The 16,259-nt window shown below is 36.8% G+C and overlaps 2 protein-coding genes across 2 annotated transcripts; both read left to right on the top strand.

The window, feature by feature from the left end:
• Positions 1-1,465: 1,465 nt before the first annotated feature.
• UbcE2H (ubiquitin conjugating enzyme E2H) lies at positions 1,466-3,221 on the top strand. Its single transcript, XM_088047964.1, has 5 exons — positions 1,466-1,680; positions 1,869-1,945; positions 1,993-2,160; positions 2,215-2,343; positions 2,394-3,221. Exons 1-5 carry the CDS (start codon positions 1,628-1,630, stop codon positions 2,510-2,512), a joined length of 546 nt encoding a protein of 181 aa, XP_087904090.1. The 5' UTR covers positions 1,466-1,627; the 3' UTR covers positions 2,513-3,221.
• Positions 3,222-4,039: 818 nt separating this feature from the next.
• Itpr (Inositol 1,4,5,-trisphosphate receptor) lies at positions 4,040-16,063 on the top strand. The gene is made up of 30 exons (XM_088048165.1): positions 4,040-4,203; positions 4,360-4,510; positions 4,555-4,625; positions 4,674-4,789; positions 5,718-6,986; positions 7,033-7,176; positions 7,224-7,987; positions 8,052-8,202; positions 8,252-8,399; positions 8,454-8,480; positions 8,808-8,989; positions 9,037-9,372; positions 9,420-9,977; positions 10,029-10,229; positions 10,275-10,377; positions 10,423-10,832; positions 11,036-11,140; positions 11,436-11,556; positions 11,606-11,748; positions 11,799-11,986; positions 12,034-12,145; positions 12,216-12,248; positions 12,364-12,481; positions 12,531-12,763; positions 12,812-14,201; positions 14,249-14,586; positions 14,634-14,811; positions 14,859-15,064; positions 15,112-15,277; positions 15,322-16,063. The coding sequence occupies exons 2-30, from the start codon at positions 4,416-4,418 to the stop codon at positions 15,726-15,728; spliced, it is 8,313 nt and encodes a 2,770-aa protein (XP_087904291.1). The 5' UTR covers positions 4,040-4,203; positions 4,360-4,415; the 3' UTR covers positions 15,729-16,063.
• The last annotated feature ends 196 nt before the right edge of the window (positions 16,064-16,259 follow it).

Raw genomic sequence — 16,259 nt, 5'->3', positions numbered from 1 at the left:
TCGATTTTCTAAGAAAACTTGAAACTCAATTACATAAAAAAGGCCACAAAATCATCAGTACTAATCACTCTATAAGCTTCATTATTTATTATTTAGGCGTGCTCGGAGTTTCGTTTAAAATAGACGTGTTTTAAAAATTCGAAATTTCGTTTAATCTGCAATTATTAAATCTGATTATTGCAAGACAAGTTAAGCAAATTTAATCAACAGTTTTAACAGAAATTGCGTCGTATTTTTCGCTAAATTTCTGATTGATTAGTTTTAATATTGTCGAAACGGTATTTTCCGCGAGTCTTAAAATGAAATGTCTTTAAAATGTAGCAATTTTATAAGGAGATATATTTTTTGCGAAGGACGTGTGGTATTTGTCTGTACGTTTTAGAATTGTTTTTTTACGCAGAATACGTAATTGATATTGAGCTGCATTGTTCCTAATTAGTGAAATGGCAGGTCAGTTACCAATACATTGGGAGTCATTTAAAAAAAAAGAGTAAATAATAATTATTCCATTATTTAAAAGTAAAAGTCCTAGTTTTTTCAATTGCTCTGAAAATTAGGGTTGAATGCAGATGCCGGTTTTTGCAGATAAGCAACTGTCGTTTTCACCTCTTGAAAACAAAATTGTTAGGTAAAAGACAATTATATCCAGGTAAGCATACCATTTATACCATTTTATTACTTTGTAATTTACCCCTTTTTTTTAGGTGTAACTCCGCCTGCAGCGTTGTTTCATAAAACTTACTGTGGTAATTTACAATTAGAAGTTGATAAGGTTTGTCTTTTTTTTTTGTTTCGATGGAACCCGTTACTTAACCTGGAACTAAAGATACTTTAGTAATTTATCATAGTAAGTGCCCTGGGGTTCATTTCGTATCACTAAGGACACTGTTGCCGGTCCCAAGCCCGGAAAAAGGATGAGGGTTTTTGGCTAATTTAGGAAAGAATCTGCCCATTGTGAAAAGTCTTTGGAGGATTATTTCGCGGTTGAAGAAAAGACTGAAATCAGATGACAACGTTACAATTACCTAGGACAGATTCCACAACACCGACGTGTTTAAGATTATGGAGTTTCGTCACAGAGGATTGAAGGATGTTGGTCCACCGATAAGGTAATAAAGTAGTAAGTCTAATGGTTTTATTTTTAATATATACTTTAATGTATATTAATTTATTATTGTTTATAACAAGAACAGAAACAAGAAACAGAAATGCTATTAAATAACTAAATGAGGGCGCCGGTGTTGTTAAATTTAAATTTGACACTAAACTCATATTTTCAACTTGGTAATTAATTTGATGCATTTTGAATGAGATAAAGTGAAGTTAGTTAAATAACGAGCACTGGCGCGCTCTATCGGTACATCGTGCAAGTTGCCTGAAGAAAATCAATGTGTATTGTTGGTTGCCTGCACATTTCGATGTAATTGTTTTGGAATGGTGAAGGTCGTTTACATCGAGAAAAGTCGACGTTCGTGTGAAATCGATGAACATCGCCCATCACTAATTGGTCGAATTCCTTGTTGGGTTTTCTCCACGGCCATTGTGTTGTAGAAGTGGTTACGTCTGAAGTGCAGAAAAGTTGGTTCGCATTTAAAATTCATGGTAATATTTTTATGACATTAAAAGTATGTCGTCTCCAAGTGCAGGAAAACGACGTATGGACACAGATGTTATTAAACTGTATCCTTTCTTTGTGTGGTACCTGAATGTAAACAACAACATTATCCTTTGTATCAGCTGATCGTGAAATTTTATAGTTTGAGAGTTAATAATGGGGTATTGAGATGCGTATTTCGTTGTGTTCTATTTATGTACGTAACGTAACGTGTTGACAAGATGTGATTGTCTTTTTTTCTTAACAAATTCAGGATTGAAAGCAAACATGAAGTTACCATTCTAGGGGGGCTCAACGAGTTTTGTGTCAAATTTTATGGACCTAGAGGGAGTAAGTGCGTCAAGTGAAAATTCGATTAATTACGTTAACAATTATAGCTCCTTATGAAGGAGGTGTCTGGAAAGTTCGGGTTCATTTACCTGAACACTACCCTTTTAAATCACCTAGTATAGGATTTATGAATAGAGTATACCATCCAAATATAGACGAAGTCTCAGGTACTGTCTGCTTAGACGTGATTAACCAAGCCTGGACTGCTCTATATGGTATATAAATTCATGTTAAAAAAACCTTCAAAAACCCAATTCTTTCCTTTGTAGATCTTTCAAATATTTTTGAATCATTTCTTCCACAGCTGCTAACTTATCCTAATCCAATTGACCCTTTAAATGGGGATGCAGCAGCCATGTATTTACATAAACCAGAAGAGTACAAGAAAAAAGTCTCCGGTAGTGGTATAAAAACAAAATTTGAACACACTTAAAAATGATTTGTTTAGAATACGTACGGAAGTACGCAACAGAAGAGGCGTTAAGAGGACAAGAAAACGTCAGTTCAGATAGTGAATCTACCATGTCGGATTTTTCAGAAAATGAAGCTGAAGACATGGAATTATAACGCAGGCTGTCTACCATTAAAAGCTCGCTCAATCGAAAAAGAAAATTTTTTTGGTGTTATATGTGATGTGCATTAGGTTTTATTTTGTTTTGCATTTTTTTAGATTTTATGTTGCACAATTTGAAATTAAGTTTATATTTTTATGCTTAGAATTCCTTTATTTGGCCGAAATTTTATTGTGATGATGAGCGTAGCAACATATTTATTTTATAGATTAGGCTAGGTAGAGGAAATTTGATCCTTGTACACATCATTTAAATATTTAATATTTATTAAGTTATCTACAGTCTACAAGTGATTATTTACTGTTTTTATGATGTGTACATTTTTATTGTAGCGCTTCTTTTTAACATTTTGTACAGTATATTTCCTCTGCCGGTGTAGTTAGTGCAATAGGTATAAGTTGTTTGTCACTTGTATTAACTTTTTTCAAACTACACCATTGATATCATTGTGGTCTCATTGTATATACATTAATATTGTGTCTTATTTAATCTTTATATATATTTTTAATAAGTGTACCAACATTAATACTGCACTTTCAGATAGTCTTTACTTTTTTGATATTTTTTCCTTTGTTGGAATAAAACACATTGTCCATACATGATCCACATCACGAAAATGTTTGTAATTTCTGAATATTAATTAATAAGATAAGTGTAGGACATTTGGTAGCATTTAACAACAATAAAGAACTAAATTTATTACATTTCACTATTTATTTTATATTACCTCTCAAAATACCAGAAATTTCCAAAAAAAAAAAATCAACAAGTTATTATTCCAAATTGTAAAAACAGACGGAGTTCAATATTTCCATAATTTCTATAACACCAAAACCAAAAACTTCAAGCCCCCAAAATTTTAAAAAATACATAATTTCATTAAATATTTAAAAAAAAAAAAATTTTTGCCTAATCCAAATTTATTTATCGGTATTTCTTGCAGTAAATTCAAATATTTGTGCTTCCCTCTGTAACCTACGCAAATATTTCTAATTAAAAAATCAAATTTCATTATTTTCGAAGATCAAAACCCCTAGAAATTTATTTTTTTAATTCAAGCACCTAGAATTTTTGAAAAATATACACAATTACCTAAAATAAAAATGCTATTAAAAAAAAGATTAATTCGCTCAATCGAAAATTCAAACAAGTATTTATTGATCGGTATTTCTTGCTTGAAATTCAAATATTTGTGCGCCCCTGCGTAACCCAATCAACTGCACATTCCCACTGTTTTCCCATCCATTAATTTTTTTTTAAATACATTCAATTAAAATGAATTAAAAACAATTTCCTTTGAAATGAAGTAGATACTGATACATTTCAGTCTGTTTTGTTTGAAAACGTTTCTATTTAACATTTGAGATAAACAGCTTTGGAGGAAATTCATTGTTTTGCTTGCTCTTTATCTTTAACGTCTCGATACATAAATACACGTATACACGAGCGAGAGCGTTGTAAGTCTGTCCTCGTCTGTTACATCGATTAAATAACACCTAGATAATCTGAGACCCATCAATATCTGTCTCTGTTTCGCAAGGTTTGTTTCTTTGCTGTGCAGTGTAAGCAATTGTGTGTTATGCGAAATTTTCTATTTACTTGCGCTAAATTTTAATGAAACTTAATTTGCTATGTCGCTTGTTACTTGAACTTTGACAAAACACAACCGTTTTTGCTACACTATACGTAAGTTGAAGCTTAAACCACCTAACCTAGTTTCCCAATTTTTATTAATTGTTTTTAACTTATTATTTGTTCAGTTACATCGAATTATTATCATATCGATTGATAGTAAATACTCCAAACAATTATTTTTAATACAACTTGACATTTTGGTTATAGGTTGTGTCTAATTATGGCAATGTTGGACCTCTGAAACTTTCTATAAGCCAGCAAAAATGAACGAGCTTGGTTCTTCAAGCCTTCTGCATTTAGGAGATATTGTTTCCTTATATGCAGAAGGGACAGTTAGTGGATTTTTGAGCACTTTAGGGTAAGGTCAAATTTTTTTTTATCCAAAATATTTTTTTATTTTAGGTTGGTAGACGACCGTTCTGTCGTATGCCCAGAAGCGGGCGATCTTTCAAATCCACCGAAAAAATTCAGAGGTATCGAAATAAAAAGTCCAAGTTCGTAAATTTATTTTTTTATTTTAGATTGCTTGTTCAAAATATGTCCTATGAACAGATATTCAGCCCAAAAGCAATTTTGGAAAGCTGCAAAGCAAAGCATGGGTTCAAACACAGATACCAACTTATTAAAAAGATTACATGTAAGTTATTTGTTGTCAGTCATTTTTAATATTCAAAAATTAATGGCATTTGATCACATAAACAGAGGAAATAAAAAACATTAAATGGCCTGACATGGGTTATTACATGAACATTTAAATTCAAGTAGTTCCTCTGCTATGACCTTCATATAGTAATACTAAACTTACTATAAATATTATAGCAAGATATTTTAACACGGAAAAGTGTATATTTCTGGATATTATTAAGAAATAACCACATAAATTCTTGTCTATTTGAGATAAGGAAAATGCAAATAAATTGAGCTTGGAGTTTCAGAAAGTAAACGTAATTATTTTCTTTTGTTTATACAGGTATGACGTCATGGTCATTTTTTAATTTACCCCACGTGGAAGTTTCGTTTTTTTTCTTATTTTACTTGGACTATTAAAAAAACTTCCACAATTACAAAATTCGCTATATTTATACGACACCCTGTATATTTTCCTATTGCTAACGATACAATGTTTCCGCGTGTTGCTTTTCACTGGAAAATGTCACCTTCTAAAACAATATTTATACAAAAAAAACTGTCATTTTTCTTCTTATCAATCATGGGAATTAATGTTTTGCTGTTATGACTTAAAAAACTAAATTGTTGTATAAAAATAAATCAACACTTCATTTTTTATTGCATAGGTAATAGCGGTAGGTAATCAAAAGTTTTATGTTTCCTTTCAATCCATAAATAGTTTTCAAACATCGATGAAATACCGCAAAAATATCCTTAATTGTTTTTGGCAACGATATTAACACCGCTTTACCTAAGGCAAAAATGTGTTAAGTATGCGGAAGCTAAAAATGGCAAATGACGACTCCCTCCTAGTCCACTTTGTATAAATCGCAATTTCGTAGTTTTTAAGAGGCGTCGAATTAAAATTGTCTAAAAAAGTCGCTTCTCCCTTTTAGCATGCCGCCGAAATCGAGAAAAAGCAAAATGAAACAGAAAACAAGAAACTCCTTGGTACAAACGTGCAATATGGTAGTGTGGTCCAACTCTTACATTTAAAATCCAACAAGTACTTAACAGTTAACAAAAGATTGCCGGCGCTCCTGGAAAAAAACGCAATGCGAGTGTACTTAGATGGCAACGGTAATGAAGGCTCGTGGTTTTACATTCTACCCTTTTACAAATTACGTGCAACTGGTGACAATATAGTCCTCGGCGACAAAGTCATTCTAAATCCTGTAAACACAGGCCAGCAAGTACTACACGTTGCTGCAAATCACGAACTAATTGACAATCCAGGCTGTAAAGAAGTCAACGTAGTGAATGGGCTAACATCATGGAAAGTAACCCTTTTCATGGAACATCGAGAAAATTCTGATGAGATACTTAAAGGCGGCGATGTGGTGCGTTTGTTTCACGCCGAGCAAGAGAAGTTTCTAACAATGGATGAGTATAAAAAGACGCATCACGTTTTCTTACGTACGACCGGTCGTACTAGTGCTACATCAGCTACTAGTAGCAAGGCGTTATGGGAAGTTGAAGTGGTACAACATGACCCGTGTAGAGGAGGCGCAGGGCATTGGGATTCGCTTTTTCGCTTCAAGCATTTAGCAACTGGGCAGTACCTGGCAGCAGATGTGGATAACGACCAAACGGCTGCTCAAATGGGAAGTAAACTTCGAGCAGATTCTGCTGACTCTACAGCTTATCATCTCGTTCCTGTTGCTTATCCCAACGAAATCGCTTCTTTGTTTGAGTTGGATCCCACAAGCTTAACTAGAGGAGATTCTCTAGTTCCGCAATCTAGTTATGTTAGGTTGCACCATTTGTTTACCAACAGTTGGGTTCATTCCACATCCATACCAATTGATAAAGATCACGAAAAACCAGTCATGTCAAAAGTGGGATGTGCGGTAATGAAAGAGGACAAAGAAGCTTTCGCGTTAATTTCCGTTTCGCCAGTTGAAGTTCGAGATTTAGATTTTGCAAATGACGCTTGCAAGCTATTGTTGGCCTTATCTGGGAAATTGGAAACTGGGACCATTTCGTATAACGAAAGACGATCTTTGACAACGCTTTTACAAGACATAGTTTATTTTGTTGGTGAATTGGAGAACGAACAAAATAAAACTGAAGCTCTAGAATTAGTTGTCACGAACCCAAACAGAGATCGACAGAAGTTACTAAGGGAGCAAGCGATTCTAAAACAACTTTTTCAGATTTTACAAGTTCGTATTTTTGTTGGTTTTATTGAATATTACACTGTTGTTGTAGGGACCATTCTTGGACCTTAATGAAGCAGGTCCATTTCTAAAAATTGAGGAACTTAATGATCCTCGACACGCTCCTTACAAGTATATCTTCAGATTGTGCTATAGAATACTAAGGCTGAGCCAACAAGACTACCGAAAGAATCAGGTAAAAACACATTGAAACAAACCAACGTCGAACTTTTCCCTTTGTAGGAATACATCGCGAAGCACTTCGGTTTCATGCAAAAACAAATCGGCTACGACATCTTAGCCGAAGACACTATAACAGCATTGCTCCATAACAACCGCAAATTGCTTGAAAAACACATAACTCCGGCTGAAATCGAAACCTTTGTCGGCCTAGTCCGAAAAAACATGCACACTTGGGAATCTCGTTTCCTCGATTACCTCTCAGATTTATGCATCTCGAATAAAAAAGCAATCCCAGTAACCCAAGAACTGATCTGTAAAAGTGTCCTCAGTCAAAAAAACTCCGACATCCTTATAGAAACTCGAATGATGAAGACTCAAGTTGAAGTACAAGAAGTTAGCGAAGAACATTCTTTAGAAGGTGACGACGAATTAGAGCACCTCGTTACGGTTGTTGAAGAGTGCCAAATTATTTTATTGTGGAACAATCGTCAAAAGTCAATGTCGTTAACGGATTTGTGTAAAAATGCGAAACTAGGAAGTCGAGACGAAGAGGCAATTTTAGATTACTACGGCCACCAATTAGATCTGTTCTCAAACATGTGTTTAAACCGACAATATTTAGCACTGAATAATCTGTCGCCGCATTTAGATATAGAGCTCATATTGAAGTGCATGGCGGATGAAAACGTCAATTTTGATCTTCGGGCGTCGTTCTGTCGACTTATGTTGCATTTACACGTAGATAGAGACCCGCAGGAACCGGTGACACCCGTGAAGTACGCCAGGCTGTGGTCGGAAATACCGTCGAAGATGTCGATTCATGAGTAAGTTACTGTAACCACTGTTTTATTAGGAGTGTTCCGAAAGTCAAACTAATTCATCTTCCAGCTACGATAGCAATAAAACCCCCGACCCCAACAAAGAAGCGGTTCGCGCAAGATTTTGTTCAACTATAGGATTCGTAGAAGACTATCTTTGTAACGTGGTGGCGAACATGTGGTCATTTGCTGACCAAGAACAGAATAAATTGACTTTTGAGGTGCGTAGAAGCACACCTCGTGTAGTCTGGATTGATTTTTGAGTTTTAGGTTGTGAAACTAGCTAGAGAATTAATATATTTTGGTTTTTATAGCTTTTCTGATTTGCTTAGATTAACAAAAACCTTGCTAAGTATTTTGGATTGTGTTTCTGAAAATGATTTTGCTGATGGTCGATTACCCACAGGAGATATAGATTGTAAGTTTGACAAAAAAAAAAATTTCAATCAATCACCGCTAATTTTTTATGCAGCTGGAGATTCCCTACGGGATGAGAAAGGTAGAGATTTCTGTCTGAGTGTATGTGTGGTGTGTATGCGTGTGTTGCTTTTAACATTAACCGACTCTTCCAAGATCTTTTAGACCAAATTAGACTACAAAGAGTACGTATACTGGGTGAAATTGAAATGCCGTCTTTTAACAGCGCACCTGCAAGATTTTACCCCAAAAATTAACTCACTTTTTTTTTGAAAAATCAATTTGTTTTCGCATGCATTTCACTTACCCCCTGTATAAGCGGCACCTGTATAGCTTCGCATTTATGTTCTCCAGTCCATCAATCATCTCTCAATGGTGGAAACTGTCTTATTCCCTTTTGTTTAAACAGCTGAGGGTGGCGTGCTGAGATCAATAGGCGACATGGGGGCTGTAATGACGTCTTTAGCCCTTGGACCAGTAGGTCGCACTGTGGTCAACTCCAACGCTGGACATCACGGTAAAGCCTCCCAATACCTGAAAGAATACCCACTGGTCATGGACACAAAATTAAAGATAATAGAAATCTTACAGGTACTACAATTATTGTTAAAACCCCCCCAACTGGAGTGTCTTTTTAGTTTATTTTGGATGTCCGCCTCGATTATCGTATAAGTTGCCTTCTGAGTATTTTCAAACAAGAATTCGACGAATCCGAGAAAAATAACAGCGGAGATTCGTTGAATTTAGGCCAAAAAAACATAGATTTGGAACTAATCGGAAGTCAGGCTGAGGGTATTTTCGGGAGTAGTGAAGACTGCGTGGTTTTGGACTTGGATGGACACGGCGGACGAACATTTTTGCGAGTTTTGCTCCACTTGACCATGCACGATTATCCACCTTTGGTATCCGGAGCTTTACATTTACTCTTCAGGCATTTCAGTCAAAGACAGGAAGTTCTTTTGGCATTCAGACAGGTACGACGAAATACAAACGCGTTGAAATCACCACTCTTAACTTCAAGGTTCAATTACTCGTCTCGGACAGCGACGTGGAGTCTTACAAGCAAATCAAAGCCGATCTTGACATTCTAAGACAATCCGTGGAAAAATCCGAACTTTGGGTGTATAAATCGAAATGTATCGACGAACATAGTAGTACAAGTAGCAAGAAAAACAAAGAGGAAGAAGAGGATGTCGCTTTGATGAGGCCGATGGTTCGAAGTTCTTTGGAGAGGAAAGAATCGGCGATCAATTTGGATATTGGGCCTCCGTTGCACCCCGAGCAAGCCGATGAATATAAAAAAATCCAACAGATTTTGATTCGCATGAATAAACTGTGTACTCAGGGATCCCCAAGTGGAATTGTGAAACCGCGAAAACACGAACAACGCTTGCTCAGAAACGTTGGTGTCCACACTGTTGTTTTGGACTTGCTTCAAGTACCGTACGATGAAAAAGAAGATATTAGAATGAACGAACTCATGAGGCTCGCGCACGAATTCCTCCAGAATTTTTGTTTGGGAAACCAACAGAACCAAGTGTTGTTGTTCAAACATCTAGACCTGTTTCTCAATCCGGGTGTAGGTACTTCGAAAACGCCAGTTTTAGGACCGCTAAGACTTTTTTTTTAGATCAGAGAAGCCCAAACTGTCTGTGCAATCTTCCAAGACAATTCAACTTTGTGCAATGAAGTTAGCGAGAAAGTAATCCAACATTTCGTCCACTGTATGGAAACCCACGGGAGGCACGTGCAATATTTGAAATTCCTGCAGACGATAGTGAAGGCAGAGAATCAATTTATCAGGAAAAGTCAAGACATGGTGATGCAAGAGGTGAGTTTCCTGAGTTGTTATCTCTTGGTAATAATCAGATTTCAGTTAATCAATGCCGGTGAGGACGTGTTGGTATTTTATAACGATAAAGCGTCGTTCTCTCAGTTTCTCGAACTAATGCGTTCAGAGCGTCACTTTATGCACGAAGGTATTGTTACGATTGTTTTGTAATGTGAATGACAATGCGTTTTAGAGTCGAGTCCGCTGACTTATCACGTGGAATTAGTAAAATTACTTGCGTGTTGTACTATGGGTAAAAATGTGTACACTGAAATTAAGTGTCATAGTCTGCTGCCATTGGATGATATCGTGAATATGGTTACTCATGCTGATTGTATCCCGGAAGTGAAGGAGGCCTACGTGGGATTTCTGAATCATTGCTATATCGATACAGAAGTTGAAATGAAAGAAATTTACACTTCTAACCACATGTGGACTCTGTTTGAGGACTCGTTCCTTGTTGATATGGCTGATATAGCGACTGCTCCGACTGATAGGAAGCATCCTGATAAAGCACTAGAGAACTACGTTACAAATTGTATAATGAACATAATATCAACTTTCTTTAGTAGTCCATTTTCAGACCAAAGTACTACAGTCCAGGTACAATTTTGTAAAAACTTTGCGTTAAATTGCATGTGCTTTTCTTTGGGTATTCACTTTGTGCTTATAAATACATTTTTTTTTACGTTTGTATTGATAGTTTTATTAGAGCGTGTAGAGTAGTTGTTATTATTTATTTAAAAAAAAACTATCAATATAACAATGGCGTTTTCTATGGTGCCTTTAAATGGGGATTCTATTAGAAACATCTGCATGAAGCAAGGGTTTTCTGGAGCGATTCTACAATGGATGATTATGATCCGTTCTCTGTTAACGTTCCGCTCAAACATTCGTCATTTTCTTCTAATGTAAGTATTAGTGGCTTCCTCAATCAGCTAATAATCAATCATTCCATGTAGCGGGTACCACACAGACGCCGTTTTTATTTACTAACATTCCTAACAATCACTAAAAAATCACTAAAAGGTGGGTAGCACCCCTCATCTTTCGCGCTTAGTTATTAACCAATAGATTGGTTATTAATTGATTCTGCTTCCTTAATAACAGAGGTGCTTCTAACAGGATGTCATGCATGTTATGTGCTTAATTTTACAGCGATTCTCTTAATACCGTGAAAATACGTTAAAACCAAAACATTTTCAGACAAGACAACCAGTTTTTGTGAAGTTGTTACATTCAGCGTTCAGAGTGTCTCAGTGTACTTGGTTAACAGCATCGCAACGTTTCAATGTTGAAAACTGTATTCGAACCTTGTCGGAAGTTGGTTAGTTCCACTGTACTTTTTTCTTCAAACTCTAATTTGTACTTTCTAGCAAAAAACAGAGGAATTGCAATACCACTTGACCTGGAAAGTCAAGTAGCAGCAATGTTTAATAAAGCGACGATGTTAACAAGACAGACAAGCAAATGGTTGCAAGCTTCAAAAACTCCAAAGATTGAGAGATCACAATCTCAAGTATTTTGCCGAGTTTTATGGTGGTAGTAATAGTAATGATTTTTTTCCAGTTGATGCGTTTAGACCGAAGTATAATTGAGGGGTTGCAAGACATCGTTTCTTTGCTTGAAGACCAACTAAAACCTCTTGTCCAATCAGAGTTAAGTCTTTTAGTAGATGTTTTATATCGACCGGAACTCCTGTTCCCTTTAGGAACGGAATCACGTAAAAAATGCGAAAGTGGAGGTTTTATCAGGCGGTAAATTGAATTTACTGTTTTATCTCCTCTTCAACGTTTATTTTTAGCCTTATTAAACACACTGAAACATTATTGGAGGAAAAGGAGGAGAAGTTATGTGTTAAAGTCCTCAGGACGTTACGAGAAATGATGGCCATAGACCCGGAATACGGAGAGAAGGTTAATTTTGTTCATTCTGTCTATTTATTATTACATTTATTTATTTATCTGTTTCTAACATGCTGCTCAGAATGATAAAAGTGACAAAACTGACAATGATATGGTATGATTAAGTTTGTTGTGTACTGCGTTGCCAAAATTCCCTTTTCCACACTACACAATTTTTGTTTAATGTTGCAAACGCTCCAAAACATTGGTACTAATTTAATGTTTTATAGGGGGATGTGTTGCGAAATAGTTTGTTGGCCCGATATTTCGGCAAATCTTTTGTACAAAAACATGACACTGTCGAATTGGGAAACTACCAATTACAATCTGTGAGGCACGGACCTGGAGGTACCAAAAAAACCGTCAAGTTTTCCTTCTAATTCAACTTTTCCCGCAGCTAAAGTTCTAAGTCGTGCCGGCAGAACTCTCCACGAAGTACAAAGTCACTTAGACCGCGAAGGAGCATCAGATCTAGTAATAGAGCTGGTCGTAAACTCAGTCAACTCTCCGTCGATTTTCGGGGAGGCCGTAGAATTAGGGATCGCATTATTAGAAGGAGGAAATCCGATTATCCAACAGAGCATGTTTTTCAAATTAATTGGAGGCGATTTGAGTCAGGCGTTTTTCAGAGTGAGTCGACGGTTTTGATTAGTTTTTTAACTCGTTACCCAATTCTAGGTTTTTTACGAAAAAATGAAAGGCTCCCAACAAGAAATCAAATCTACAGTAAGCGTAAACACGTCAGACATCGCGACAAAAGCTCACGAAGATAAACAAGACGGTAAGGATTTGGATAAAGTTTCAAAAAAACAAGGGGGGAAATCAAACGGCATTCTTATAACCGACGAGTTAAGAGAAGAGTTAAACCGAGCGGCTGAGTCCACATCTCAGGCTTATGCACAAATACGTAATATGGCTGTGGGTGAAGATGGTACCGTAACCTCAGGAACTGCATCAGCGTTTGAGGACTTACTGGCCGAAAAACTCGAAAAACACAGAGATCGGGAGGATCAAAGTACTCTCTCGAATAAAGTACTAATTATGCAACCGATTTTGCGGTACTTGCAACTTTTGTGTGAAAACCACAACTCGCGGTTACAAAACCTACTACGTAATCAAAATAACAAAACGAACTATAATTTAGTGTCTGAAACTCTTATGTTTTTGGACTGCATCTGCGGATCCACTACAGGAGGTTTAGGTTTGTTAGGACTGTACATAAACGAAAACAACGTCTCTCTAATCAATCAAACTCTTGAAACGCTCACTGAATACTGCCAAGGTCCGTGTCATGAAAACCAGAACTGTATAGCCACACACGAATCCAACGGGCTCGACATCATCACAGCTCTTATCCTAAACGACATCAACCCTCTGGGAAAAACTCGAATGGATTTAGTACTCGAACTCAAAAACAACGCCTCGAAACTCCTATTGGCAATCATGGAAAGCCGCGGCGACAGCGAAAATGCCGAACGCATTTTATACAACATGAATCCGAAACAACTCGTTGATGTCGCTTGTCGCGCTTTCCACCAAGAAACCGCCGAAGACGACGAAGAAGTCGACGAGGCGAACGTGGAAGACGCAGTTTCGCCAAAAGAAGTCGGGCATAATATTTACATTCTTTGTCACCAGTTAGCTCAACACAATAAAGAACTAGCGGCATTGCTCAAACCGGCGGATTTTGGAAGCGACCCGAAGATACAAAAAGCGTTGATGTATTATGCTACTCATACTGCGCAAATTGAAATTGTGAGAAATGATCGCACGTTGGAACAAATCGTGTTTCCAATACCTGAAATTTGCGAGTATATTACGACTGATACGAAGATTAAAGTGTTGAATACGGCGGAACGAGATGATCAAGGAACGAAAGTTGTTGATTTCTTTGAACGAGTTGATTCAATGTTCAACGAGATGAAATGGCAGAAGAAGTTGAGAGCGCAGCCTGTGTTGTTTTGGGTCAGCAGTTATATGTCGTTGTGGAGCAATATTTTGTTTAATTGTGCCGTACTTATTAATTTGATAGTTGCGTTCTTTTATCCGTTTGAAGACACGCTTCCTAGTAAGTTCAATTTGGATTATATAACGTTTTTTACTCGGAATTTCTAGAAATCAGCTCTGGGATTTCTGTTCTAATTTGGTTGGCGATGTTGATATCCACTGCGATTGTTGTGACGTTGCCAAGGGAAACAGGAATAAGAACTTTGGTAGCCTCTACGATTCTGAGACTGATATTCTCTCTAGGCCCAGAGCCCACTCTGTGGCTTTTGGGCACCGTTACTATATTACTCAAAGGAATACATCTAGTCAGTATAATGGGAAATCATGGTACCCTAACGAAAACTTATCAACAAATACTCACTGATGCGGAACTTGTTTACCACTTGGCGTACCTCGTTTTCTGCATGTTGGGGCTACTAATGCATCCTTTCTTCTATTCCGTTTTGGTAAAACACTTAACTTAAACCCACTCGTACTTTACACAAACTTCCAGCTCTTCGACGTCGTCTACCGTGAAGAAACTCTTCTAAATGTCATCAGATCAGTCACAAGAAATGGGCGTTCAATTATTTTAACAGCAGTGTTGGCTTTGATTCTAGTATACATGTTTTCCATCATTGGTTACATGTTCTTCAAAGAAGATTTCGTTGTCAGCGTCAAGAAGAAAACTGGTGAGTACTTCAAAGTGTTTTATACCCGAAAAAACGTACAATTTTAGATGAAACGATCTGCGAAACTGTTTCTGATAGCACTGGTAATAAATACACGGCCGATCACAATCAATATTGCACAATAGTAGATCCTGGTGAAGAAAAGAAAGAACGAGCGTGCGATTCCTTGATTATGTGTATTATAACTACGTTAAATCAAGGCTTGCGGAATGGTGGGGGAATTGGTGACATTCTTCGAGCTCCCAGTAGTGAGGTAAGAAGAATGTTAACTTCTAGAAAAATTCTACATTCTGTCTCTAGGAAGCGCTATTTGTGGCCCGCGTCGTCTACGACCTTCTGTTCTTCTTCGTCGTGATTATCATAGTACTTAATCTGATTTTCGGTGTTATTATCGACACCTTCGCCGATCTCAGATCCGAGAAGCAACAAAAGGAGTTAATTCTAAAGAACACTTGCTTCATTTGCGGTAAGTTTGATTTTTATCATGAATTTCCCTGATTTTTCTCTTAGGTTTGAACCGTTCGGCTTTTGACAACAAGACCGTAAGCTTTGAAGAGCACATCAAATGCGAGCACAACATGTGGCACTATTTGTACTTTATCGTCCTAACAAAAGTTAAGGATCCGACGGAGTTTACAGGTCCGGAAAGTTACGTTTATGGTATGGTAAAAGCTTCGAATTTAGATTGGTTCCCACGATTACGTGCAATGTCATTGGCTGCTGTCGAAGGAGAAGGTGAACAAATCGAGTTAAGGAGTCTGCAAGCTCAACTAGAAAACACCCAAAAGCTCGTTACGAACTTGTCGCAACAACTGATGGAGTTGAAGGATCAAATGTCGGAACAACGCAAACAAAAACAGAGAATGGGATTACTAAATTCCGCTTCAGCGTATTTACAACCGCCACATATGCTGTGAAGAATTCATTGTTGATAAAAATTTCCTAGTCTTGAGCGTGAATGCTCAATTTGTTGTGAATTAAATATCATGCAAGATATTGAATTGCACTTAGATAGTCTAATAATAGCTCAGTAATGCTCAAATTCTTAGTGCACTCTTTAAGGAAGTGTCGACTCGTGTACCGCATAACCTGTTACTAAAATTTTCTAGCTACAAGATTGTTTCAATTTTACATGTTCTGTGTTGTGGTTATAGGGTTGTATTAAGTACAGTTTCTTTCAAGAATGTTTATTGTTGTTGTAATTTTGGAAAGTGTACAGATTTTACCGAAATATAAATCTAAAATATGTTAACACGACTTTTTCCCTCAATTATAGGTATAAAAGTGATTTTTCCTGACTACTGAACGACTATAGATTTTAGTTTATCTGACTGGATAGAGGCGCAGCAATCGCCGGAGCGCAGTAGATCACTTAATCCTGCGTACCGCCTAATATCCTTTCACAGTTATTGAATCCTAGATGGCAGAGCACGTTTTTGTCGAGTCGT

Source organism: Gnatocerus cornutus, chromosome 10 (assembly GCF_029298725.1).
Source record: "Gnatocerus cornutus isolate USDA-ARS CGAHR chromosome 10, icGnaCorn1.1, whole genome shotgun sequence".
NCBI lineage: Eukaryota > Metazoa > Arthropoda > Insecta > Coleoptera > Tenebrionidae > Gnatocerus > Gnatocerus cornutus.
Note: the sequence above shows the minus strand (reverse complement) of the source record. Positions and strands in the feature narration are given on the sequence as shown.

Bases quoted from the DNA above. Each gene is read 5' to 3' on its own strand.
- Itpr (XM_088048165.1), top strand. From the start codon at position 4,416: ATGAACGAGCTTGGTTCTTCAAGCCTTCTGCATTTAGGAGATATTGTT. The intron at 9,978-10,028 runs GTAGGTACTTCG...CTTTTTTTTTAG, and splicing joins ACCTGTTTCTCAATCCGGGT to ATCAGAGAAGCCCAAACTGT. The intron at 10,378-10,422 runs GTATTGTTACGA...AATGCGTTTTAG, and splicing joins GCGTCACTTTATGCACGAAG to AGTCGAGTCCGCTGACTTAT.
- UbcE2H (XM_088047964.1), top strand. From the start codon at position 1,628: ATGTCGTCTCCAAGTGCAGGAAAACGACGTATGGACACAGATGTTATT. The intron at 1,681-1,868 runs GTATCCTTTCTT...TAACAAATTCAG, and splicing joins GACACAGATGTTATTAAACT to GATTGAAAGCAAACATGAAG. The intron at 2,161-2,214 runs GTATATAAATTC...TTTCCTTTGTAG, and splicing joins AGCCTGGACTGCTCTATATG to ATCTTTCAAATATTTTTGAA.